This window comes from Homarus americanus, unplaced genomic scaffold (assembly GCF_018991925.1).
Source record: "Homarus americanus isolate GMGI-L3 unplaced genomic scaffold, GMGI_Hamer_2.0 scaffold9993, whole genome shotgun sequence".
Lineage (NCBI taxonomy): Eukaryota > Metazoa > Arthropoda > Malacostraca > Decapoda > Nephropidae > Homarus > Homarus americanus.
Window position 1 is genome coordinate 28,404 of NW_024719619.1, and position 11,850 is coordinate 40,253.

Below are 11,850 nucleotides of genomic sequence, written 5' to 3' on the forward strand. Positions count from 1 at the left end.
ATACATACAACAGGTATATACTATTAAAATTAATTTTACTTTTAACTTAAGTATAAAGGTCTGATGTTGATTCATTGATTACTAATTTATCCAAATCTTCATATACAGTAGTCCATCCCGAGAAATCCTAAATTATATATTTCATGTCATGTATAGAAGCTTCGTACAACTGAAATGCTTTGTATTCAACTCAGACAGGATTTATAAAAGGCATATATCTTTTGAAACATTACTGGGCTATATAGTAGCTGTTTTACATGTTTTATATGGGCATTAGCCCACCCGGGCACAGGTCACTGACCCACATCAGGGTCTGGGGGGCGAAAATGTAATACTAATACTAATAATAATAATAATAATAATAATAATAATAATAATAATAATAATAATAATAATAATAATAATAATAATAATAATAATAAAGAACCATAAAGAAATACAAAAATGAAAAAAAGATCAAAAGTGAGAAACAATATATGTATGTTGTGTTGTTAATAGTAAGTGAAACAATTGAGACCCTGCAATTGTGTGTAATTGAGGCAGAAAGTCAGATCAGCAACCTGAGACTTGGTCACAATTTTCGTGATGCCCTATAGCAGCAGGGTCTACCATTAGACAACACATTATGCTTCCAATATCTTCCCAGGCAGTAGTACCTCCCTGTTTGATAGCTGCCTACTACCTACTACCTAATGGGAGAGTGAGATTTCATCTGGCATGCTTAGTTCTTCTATTATTTCAAGTTCATAAAGCCAAAATGTAAGTGTTGTGGTTGTTTGTGAGGTATTAGCGAAGAAAGAGACGCAAGCTTGTTGAAGGGTTTTTATTTTGGAAAATGGATTTATGTTATGGTTGTATCTTACCGTAAAAAAAATACGATATTTTGTTAACCTATATTTTTATTCCAAACTGGAATTCCCACCTAAGATGTATGTTGTATATTAATTTTGTATCAGTCACCACTGTAGGAGCGGTTTTCTGTGAAGGAAATATGAAAGCTGTAAATCATTTGTAATAATTAGTTAATTTTTCTGCAATGGGTGCAAATTATATTGGTTCTATATAATTTATAATATTTTGTAATCATATAATATTACTGTATGTACAGCAGGGCCGGATTCAGGAGTGGGCAAAGTGGGCAGCTGCCCAGGGGCCTCCACAATCTGGGGGCCTCCACATATTACAATATTTTATTTATTTGTTATTCATTTGGATTATTTTTATTTTCATTCTTTAAAATTCATGTTTATCCATTCCATCACGTAAAACTATGTTCAGCAAGAAGCGTGATAGAAATTAGGCTAGCTACTCCTTGAAATTCATGAATACCTGGTTTTCCTATGAACCGTATATTTTTAATGAATGCTATTGTTTGTGTTGCTGATAATATATTTAGAATTCCACAAACATATATTGATTAAAAATGAACTACATGGAATAACGAAATTGAGATTAACAAAAACAAATAAAATATTTTTTTCATTATCACTTCCATTACGAATGCCAATTGTTCAAATTTCAAAATTTTCCCGGGGGGCTTACAGCGTCCCCCGGGACTCCCAGATGTTTAGGCTCGCTTCACTCGCCACCCCACCCTCTTGGGTAGTTATAATGAGGGGGGCTTCCACAAAGAGGCTGCCCATGGGCCTCCACAGGTCTAAATCCGGCACTGGGGTTGGGTCGTGTAGTATCTGCACATCGGTTGTCATGTGTCTGTCGATTAAAGAGGAGACTTGCGTCGCCCATGATTCGTGAACTTCTCACGAGTAGACATAAACATGTCTTGCAGATGTAAAAGGAGTGAGAATTGTCATGTGTGCTTGTTGCGTGAAGTCGTCGCCGTTCAGTGATGAATGATCGTGTCAGTTGTCATTTCCTAGAACATGTCTTACAAATGTACAGTGAGAGTGCGAGTGAGAGAGAGTGGATTGATGCTTGTGCTTGAGTGTGGGTGGGTGTGCTCTTAGAATATACGTTCACATACATGATCCTGCTTTAAGATACTACAGGTCGATTGGCTGCAAGTAAGTTGAGTTATTTTTATGTATTTTGAGTACATTAACTATGTCAATGACGGTTTCTATCAGTTCCACGATCAGTATATACAGTATAACACAGTATAGTCAAAGGTGAACCGGCGGCGAGCTTTAGGGGTGGGACTGGGAGAAGTCAGAGGGAGAGGTCATAATCTTACCCAAAATTCCAAATTTTAAAAATATGCTGGTGTCCAAAAGTTCCAGGGAGTTAAGTAATCAATTAACCTCTCCATAAAGTAGCAAAAAGCAAACGGCCAATTTGTGTTACGTTTTTAATTATAACGAAAAATTAGGTGTCCGTCTTTGTTGACAGAAAATTATTGTTGCAGAAATGAGTGGAATGGACAGACACAAAGATGTACGACGTTACGAAAGTGGTGCTGCAAAGAGAAAGACATCTAAAGAACGTGCTGAGAGAGAAGCTAAAGAATTTACAAAAACACGTCGATTGACTGAATTCTTCACTCGTCCATCAGCTTCAGAACATCTAGTCAGTGCTTCTGCAAGTTCATCTTCAAGGCAACCAGAACAAGTACCTGCATGTGATGCATCATCTTCCTCTTTATATGGCAGCTCTAGCCTGTCTACAGGGGCAAATGACCAGACTGCCGAGGAGATTGAAATTGAATCAAAGCATGTGCCTCCTGAAGTGCAAATGGCAACTACACAAAATTATGACATTGACATTAGCTTATGGTCAGAACATTTGACAAAACAATTTATTGATTATTGGGCTGCGAATAGTTCTGAGAGTCTCCACCACAGTGATGCTAAATTTTTGGATGCAAAAACAGCAGTACAAAAAGATGCAAACAATGTCAGTCGCAAATGCACACCGCAAATGGGCGGGTCTACTGCTTCTTTTGCAAGCTAATGGGTGTTACAACATCTCAATTCACATCTGATGGGTTCTGCGACTGGAAGCATGCTAATAGGCTTGTTGTCCATGAGCAATCAAAGGACCACATTCAAGCAGTTTTGTCAGCAGCAAGTCGTGCAAAGGGAGCTGGAGGTATAGATTCTAAACTAACTACGCATGTGCGTCAAATTGAGCAGTATTGGTGTAGTCTTCTAAAGTGATTGATCAGCGTACTTAAATTTATATGTGAAAGAGGGCTAGCTCTTCGTGGAGATGATGAAATAATTGGATCTCCTCATAATGGAAATTACTTGGGATTACTAGAGCTTTTGGCCGAGTATGATGATTTCCTCAGGCAACACATCCAGAGTCATGCTAATCGTGGCACTGGTCATACAAACTATTTGTCTTCAACCATCTGTGAAGAAATTGTCAGACTAATGGTCAATGAAGTACTGAACGAAATTATGTCACGTATAAAGCTCTCAAAATATTACTCAATTTCTCTAGATTCCCCCCCTGATGAAGGCCATATTGATGAACTAACTCTGATAATCAGATACATGGAACATGACACACCTGTTGAGAGATTTGTGAAATTCTTGCCAAATCAAGGACACAAGGCTCAAGAAATGTTTGAACGTTTGATGAAGTTTCTTGCAGACAATGACATTGACATTCAAAATTGTCGTGGGCAATCTTATGATAATGCAACATCTATGAGTGGGAGGTACAATGGTCTGCAAGCCAAAGTTGTAGCTGAAAATCATCATGCAATTTGGATACCCTGTGCTGGTCATTCATTAAACTTGGCTGGAAAAGCTGCAGCTGAATGTTGTCAAGAAGCAATCTCATTTTTTTATTTTCTTGAGGCAATTTATGTGTTCTTCACAGCTTCTACACATCGTTATGCAATTATTAGTGATTTATTGAAACTGTAGCGTCTGGCCCGGTATCTGTGCCAAAGAGGATTTCCACAACAAGATGGTCCTGTCGAGCAGTTGCAGTGAAAGCAGTTGTCCAAGGTTATCTCCCAATCCGTGAAGCACTTGCTAAAATATTAAGAGATGAAAATGAGACGAGCAAAACATGTTATGAAGCCAATGGTCTCCATGATAAGATGTGCAAGTTAGAGACTGCTATTTATGCTGTGTTTTGGCATGACATTCTTGGCAGAGTTGATGCAACAAGCCATGCATTGCAAGATCCTAAACTCGATTTGAACACAGCAGTAGCAATGCTGAAGTCCTTGGAATATTTTGTACGAGAAAAAAGAGATTGCTTCCATGTTTATGGGGATTATTCACAGGCACGCAAGCGTCAACGTAATGTACGACTCAATCCATTGGATTATGGACGATCAGAAGAAGCAGCCCTCTCACAGTCAGAAAAATTTCGGGTTCAGAATTTCCTTCCAGCAATTGATCAGTTCCTGAGTTCACTGGATCAACGGTTAAAGGCCTATGAGGAAACCTGTTCACTTTTCGGGTTCTTGTCTAAACTGGAGTCAATGAATTGTGACGAAACTGAAGCATTGCAGCAAAATTGGTTGCTGAGTACAAAAATGATTTGGATCAAACACTTGGAGTTGAACTTGTGCAGTGTACAGCATTCTTCACTCAATTTCTTGAAGACGAAGATGATGAGAAAGGAAGGGCACATTACCTTTACAAGCTGTTGATAGACAAGAAAGTTGTAGATACATTTCCAAATGTTGAAATAATACTACTGATGTACTTGGTGCTCATGGTCACAAATTGTTCTGGAGAACGTTCTTTCAGTAAAATGAAGTTTATTAAAAACAGACTTCGTACTACAATGTGTCATGATAGGCTCAGCCACCTGGCTTTGATGAGTATCGAATATGACATCCTCAGAGAGATTGACTTCGAAAAGTTGATCAAAAACTTTGCAGCGGCCAGGTCACGTTAAGTGCCTGGTCTGTATATTTTCTATTTTGCAATTGATCAATGTTTGTGTTCAATATATCCATGATCCATGGTCGATGGCAGTTATTTTTATTAAAATTCTTGTTTTTTCCAACATGTTCATACTTTTGTTATAATTTTATCAAATTCATTAAATTGTTTATTTGTTTTACTATTGGATGCAAAACTTCAATTTTATTTATAGTTGAGTTAATACTTATTCTGAATCTATCTGACCTTGGACTTAAAGAAGCCTATACATGCATTCTTGGACAGAACCATTATTTGAGTAGAGGTTTATCTGATTAATAATGCAAAGAATCATCTCTCTGTAATAGCTAATAATATATTCTTTTCTGTGAAATCTCTTGAAAATTTTTGACATGTGCGGTAGTAGCTATATCAGGGCTGGTCGACTTGAAACCACATGAATGACTCCAGTCATGTCTCACTTTTGTGTGTGTGTGTGTGTGTGTGTGTGTGTGTGTGTGTGTTGGGAATATACAGTTAATTAAAAATTTCTCAATGTTCTAATTTCCTCAATATAACTGCATATGGCTTCAAAATTCTCCAAAGAAGTGTTAAAATTTCAAAATTTTCCCGGGGGGCTTAGAGCGTCCCCCGGAACTCCCAGATGTTTAGGCTCGCTTCACTCGCCACCCCACCCTCTTGGGTAGATATAATGAGGGGGGCCTCCACAAAGAGGCTGCCCATGGGCCTCCACAGGTCTAAATCCGGCACTGATGTACAGTCTCCCCAAAAAGTATCGGCCCCCCTGAGCCTGATGTGTATTTGGAAATTAACACAATAACACTTGCACAGCAGTGTCGGTTCAGTTGGTATTTCTGATTGAGTTGCACTTTTCGTTCTTCCTTCGTGCACCTGATGATCACCAGGATATCTGCAGTATACCACCTATTCTCTACATAATGTAACGAAATAGGATGAAATGTGACACCAAATACCAAACTATTTCAACCCCCAAATATGAATATAACGATACTATGTTTTCATTAACCGAGGTTACAATGGAATCGCTTCGAACGAAATATGAAACACTATGATCCGATATTACATTCATTTGCAAATATAGTAATTACAGGTGTATTATGATGCCATATCCAATGACAATGGTAATATGATTTACTGCATTTCGATATTATTTCTACCTCAACTGATGAGGTAACAATTATGATTAAACGTATCATCTCATGATTCGTGCTGTCCACGGAGGATTATCTCACTACGAGACGATGTCTGTCGGTGCAAGCTGTTTCCATTGAGTCTCGGGTACTAGTGTTGGTCAGGGATTTCCAGCAGAAAACACCGACTATTTGACTGCCGTTGATGTATTTTCGCTACATTAATATCATATAATTCTACTAATGATTGAGCAAGGTGATTATCCATAATTACAACAAATGCCAGAAATAATAACTGGAAACCTCACAGATCCTAGGAAGGCAGGCATACCAACATAATGCAAGACTCACAATTAGTGATCGGAAATATTCCTCCATTATGACACATTGTATCGATGAGAAAAGGGGCCGATACTTTTTTGGGAGAGTAAGATCTACAATTTCTTTTCTACGTTTTGAGGTACCCTCCAGGGTACTATAACATGCAGCTGTGAGATCAGGAAAGTGACTGTAATCTTATTCCATCCATTATGAATCATATGTTTTGGCACTGTTAAAAGTAATCAATGTTATGAGTGAATATTGGGTGATACCTCTGAACAGAGGAAGAGTCACAGGACCATGCAGGGTTATCGTCTGTGCTATTGTTATAATAGGTGTTGATTGTTATAAGCTTGTGTTATTTTTATTCCTGATTCACTCTTCACAATTTGATGAATGGTTTCGTTGGATGTAAGTACGCTTCCAGTGTATACATTCCGTTTATCCTTCGGTGTTATTGTGGTGGAAGAAACAGGTCCGCTGGTACAATGTCACTATTTTTATCTTTCATTTAACAAGAGTTTTGTATTCAAAAGAAAATATCAAGATTTTGTATGGTGAGTTTACAAAACCCCGCTATGATTGGATGTTGTTGTTATATGTTATTACTGCGCTTCAACAAGGAAGGTATTTGATTAAGCGAGTAACAAGGTTAGTAATTACATTATTTCAACAACGAATAAAAATTATGAGAGATAAAACTAGAGGTTAAACAAATACGTTGTAATTATTGACATTTTAATTTCAGTTATAAAATCTTCGATACAATTACATTAAATTTATTTCCAATCAATTAAGATATTTTTATAGTATCATAGAGAAAACAAATTATGCCTGAGCAATTCTCATATGTCATCATCACACATTATTAAAATGATTTGATATATCCAAAAAAACAAAAACAAAACTATAATATTGGGGTGTGGTAAGGGACAGGAGGCTGAACAATGGACGGGTATTTACCTACACTGACAACTACTGTCTAATGGGGACTTGCACGAGCTTATATGCAAAAGGCTTTCCTGTGAACCCATTCTGAGCAAGTTCCACGGCATCAATTCCATCGAGGTTTTGATTGGTGATGAAAAGTGAACCAGAGATGATGTCACTGCTGAGGCCGCCAGTGAATGCGTTTCCTTCTTCGGCGTGTTGGAAGCTCGCGGTTCCAAAAGAACTTGCAGATGATCCTTGTTTGTTAAGTGTGGTCACAGCGCCAGTCTTGAAGGCTGAACCCACTTTGTTCTGAGCTGAATTGGATGTACTTTGAAATCTTGATCCCGACGATCCTCCTTGGATAGAACTCTGTGATGACGAACCCAAAGTGGACCCAGAGGAACCAGACTGAAATTTACTGGAGGAGAGAGACTGTGAGGCGCTGTTCGAGCTGGATTGGCTTGCGGAGCTACCTGATGCAACATTGAATGTCGCTCCTGAAAATCCAGTCTGGGTAGCACCGGATGAACCAGCCTGAAAGCCACTTCGGGAAGCAGACTCACTTAATCCTGACTGGAAAGATGCCCCTGAAGAGGAGCCACTTTGAGACCCAGAACTATCCCTGGAGAATGAATCAGATGACCCACTGGATACAGAGGCTGTAGAGCTGCCAGAAATAGAGGAACTTTGAGCTCCTGAAGCACCGCTAGCGAAGGAAGTTCTTTGACCTTGAGCTCCTGAAGCGCCGCTAGAGAAGGAAGTTTTCTGACTTTGGGCTCCTGAAGCACCGCTAGCGAAGGAAGTTCTTTGGCTTTGAGCTCCTGAAGCGCCGCTAGAGAAGGAAGTTTTTTGGCTTTGAGCTCCTGAAGCACCGCTAGTGAATGAAGTTCTTTGGCTTTGAGCTCCTGAAGCACCGCTAGCGAAGGAATTTCTTTGGCTTTGAGCTCCTGAAGCGCCGCTAGTGAAGGAAGTTCTTTGGCTTTGAGCTCCTGAAGCACCGCTAGCGAAGGAATTTCTTTGGCTTTGAGCTCCTGAAGCGCCGCTAGAGAAGGAAGTTTTTTGGCTTTGAGCTCCTGAAGCACCGCTAGCGAAGGAATTTCTTTGGCTTTGAGCTCCTGAAGCGCCGCTAGAGAAGGAAGTTTTTTGACTTTGAGCTCCTGAAGCACCGCTAGTGAAAGAAGTTCTTTGGCTTTGAGCTCCTGAAGCACCGCTAGCGAAGGAAGTTCTTTGGCTTTGAGCCTCTGAAGCGCCGCTAGAGAAAGAATTTATTTGGCTTTGAGCTCCTGAAGCACCGCTACCGAAGGAAGTTCTTTGGCTTTGAGATCCTGAAGCACCGCTAGCGAAGGAAGTTCTTTGGTTTTGAGCCTCAGAAGCGCCGCTAGAAAAGGAATTTCTTTGGCTTTGAGCTCCTGAAGCGCCGCTAGAGAAGGAATTTCTTTGGCTTTGAGTTCTTGAAGCACCGCTACCGAAGGAAGTTCTTTGGCTTTGAGCTCCTGAAGCGCCGCTACCGAAGGAAGTTCTTTGGCTTTGAGCTCCTGAAGCACCGCTACCGAAGGAAGTTCTTTGGCTTTGAGCCCCTGAAGCACCGCTGGAGAAGGAAGTTCTTTGATTCTGAGATCCCGAGGCACCACTGGAAAATGAAGCACCTTGAGTCGTCGATGATCCACTATTCAAGGACGAGGATGAACCTGAGGCACTGCTAAGAGTTGATGATCCTGAGGAGACAAATCTTGATCCAGCTGATGCCGAACCTGTAGTGCCTGAGGAACTTGAAGCCAAACCTGAAGTGGAAGAACTAAATCCTGAACCACGTGAACTACTACTTGAGGATCCAGAGCTAAATGTAGTTCCCTGTGAACTTGCATCAAACTTCGAAGCTGAGCCAGACGAAGCACCAAAGTTAGACGAAGCTGAGGAGCCCGAAGAGGTTACAATTGGATGAGCATAACCCTCATGGAACTGGACCTCAGCTTGGAAGCCGGTTACATCATCAGCGCGATAGTTGACAGTCCTGAGAACTCCGTCAGGCTGAACCAAGGAATAGGAACCAACCACCACACCATTTTCAAGAGCTACTTGATGGGACTTCTCATCGCCTGTCTCATCAGCTTTCACTTCGTAGCTATAGCTGAAGGACAGGTTGGGGTCGATTTTATCTTTGTTTTCAAGCTGTGTGTTGCCTGAGAGCTGGGACGACTGCCGGTCAGAGATGGGAACTGGGAAAGAGGTCGGGAGAGCTGCCGCGAAGGCCACCGCCAGAGCCACCACTAGTACCTAAGGGAGAGTAAATAGTCACCAACTTTCTTAACCTCTCTAGGTGTCAGGTTCATCCTATGTTAAGGTGAATGATCAACAACACTAACTTATACTTATGATCAACAACACTAACTTATACTTATGATCAACAACACTAACTTATACTTATGATCAACAACACTAACTTATACTTATGATCAACAACACTAACTTATACTAATGATCAACAACACTAACTTATACTTATGATCAACAACACTAACTTATACTTATGATCAACAACACTAACTTATACTTATGATCAACAACACTAACTTATACTTATGATCAACAACACTAACTTATACTAATGATCAACAACACTAACTTATACTTATGATCAACAACACTAACTTATACTTATGATCAACAACACTAACTTATACTTATGATCAACAACACTAACTTATACTTATGATCAACAACGCTAACTTATACTTATGATCAACAACACTAACTTATACTTATGATCAACAACACTAACTTATACTTATGATCATGAACACTAACTTCAAGGAGCTTAAATTGCCAGGTTAGATGAGGTTAGATTAAGTTAGGTTAAGTTAGATTAAGTTAGGTTAGGTTAGAATAGGTCAAGTTTGGTTAGAATACGTTCACTTATCTTTAAAACTAATGTTGATATATTCATTATTTTGTTCTACTTTATTCAATATTGTCAATTTGTCTATTTTTTTTTTTGGTTAATGGTCAATCCTCACCCCAAAATGGACCCCAGTGGCCATTAATTACTTATGGTTTTCTCTGGCTACTTTTTTTTGTACATATTAACCGACTGTTTACCATTGTTTGTATACCTGTACCTTTAATATACAAGCTGAACTAATGAGAAGTTATAGACACAGCTTACTTACCTTTGTGACAACCATCCTGGAGAGACACAGAGAGTGAAGTGTGATGGAGAGGACCCGCCACGCGTCTTATATACCCCGCCAAGTTAGAGTAGCGGTGAAACAGGAGCCGAGACAAACTCCACTTTCTTGTTTTCACACAGCTACAGTATATGTAACTATAACACATATCAGAATATACACTTTGCTAGTTGATACATATTTTGCTAACAGTTTATTTAATTTTTTATTCTCTATATGATGATTTTTTAATAATATAATGTGTAAATAAACTATAAAAACAAGGCGCCAGTTGCAATGTATCACTTATTTTACATTACATAAAACAGAAGAAATCATTATCAGACGAAATGATATGTAAATAAAGGAGAATTCTCTTATTTACTGGATAAATAGTTGTATTTTATGTACAGGAATAAATTAGTTATGATTCAAGGGTGTGAAATCGACCACCGAAGAGTATAAGAGTGAAGGGAATTAGAGTGAACAAGTTGATTCTGTCTCCTGAACAACTTGAGTGAACAAGTTCATTACTCCTTTAAACAACCAAATGTAATAGGTCATTATATACTGTGTGTGTGTGTGTGTGTTGGTTAGGTTAAGTTTGATTCGGAATGATAAGGTTAGGTTATGTTTTAAATTGAATTGAATTGAAACAGTTTATTTAGCCAGAAAAACACAGATACAGAGTTGAGAACCTGAGCTCTCCCGCAAGCACCTGATATATACTGTACATTTATCTCAGGGAAGTATTATGTAACATTTAGTAACATCTGTAATAGTACAATAGCATGGTGGTAATAAGAACATCTCTTAATGTTACAACGGTTATCACTTCAATATTTATTTATTTTATTTTGTATTATTATTTTTTATTTATATTATAAGTATAATTAGTATATACATAAATTACAGTGGAATTGAAATATAATGAGGGAGCAGTACAACATGGGCTGTACAGTAACAAGGTTGAACAAGAGGACAGAGCTGTCAGGATAATGTCTAGTTGGCAAATATATTTATTGCAATGGTAATTTCTTTTCTATTTATATGATAATTTCCGATAAAACGGTTTTGATGGTTCAATAAAAGCAGGTACTGTAAATATAGTAGCTATTACAAGAAATATTAATGTAGACAATAGATATTTTCTAGAGATGATGATTTAAAGGAAGGAGCGTAGTCTTTGCTCGGATGGTGGGGGTAGTTATTCCCCACCTTCACCCGTAATATTTTATGGAGGTCTGGGACCGAGAGGAGCACATAGAGGTAGTCTTGTGTCTGGGTGCCTTAAGTTGTATCTCTGATTATTTTGGAACTGGAAATAATTATTGTCAAACCAAGTGATTGATAGATTTGTAAACAAAGGGCACAGCAGTAGGTGTTAATATCTTCGAATTTTATTTCAATATATAAATTTTCGTTTATTGAGATCTGTTTTTCAAGTAGGTCATTGTCCATACAACT

The 11,850-nt window shown here is 38.6% G+C and overlaps 2 protein-coding genes across 2 annotated transcripts; one reads left to right on the forward strand and one right to left on the reverse strand.

The window, feature by feature from the left end:
* Nucleotides 1-2,909: 2,909 nt before the first annotated feature.
* Nucleotides 2,910-4,576, forward strand: LOC121860170. The gene is made up of 3 exons (XM_042357225.1): nt 2,910-3,048; nt 3,151-3,684; nt 3,837-4,576. The coding sequence occupies exons 1-3, from the start codon at nt 2,910-2,912 to the stop codon at nt 4,574-4,576; spliced, it is 1,413 nt and encodes a 470-aa protein (XP_042213159.1).
* A 2,434-nt stretch (nt 4,577-7,010) lies between these two features.
* On the reverse strand, nt 7,011-10,415 carry LOC121860171 (serine-rich adhesin for platelets-like). Its single transcript, XM_042357226.1, has 2 exons — nt 10,387-10,415; nt 7,011-9,493 (listed from the first exon to the last, which is right to left on the reverse strand). Exons 1-2 carry the CDS (start codon nt 10,399-10,401, stop codon nt 7,262-7,264), a joined length of 2,247 nt encoding a protein of 748 aa, XP_042213160.1. The 5' UTR covers nt 10,402-10,415; the 3' UTR covers nt 7,011-7,261.
* Between the last annotated feature and the right edge of the window lie 1,435 nt (nt 10,416-11,850).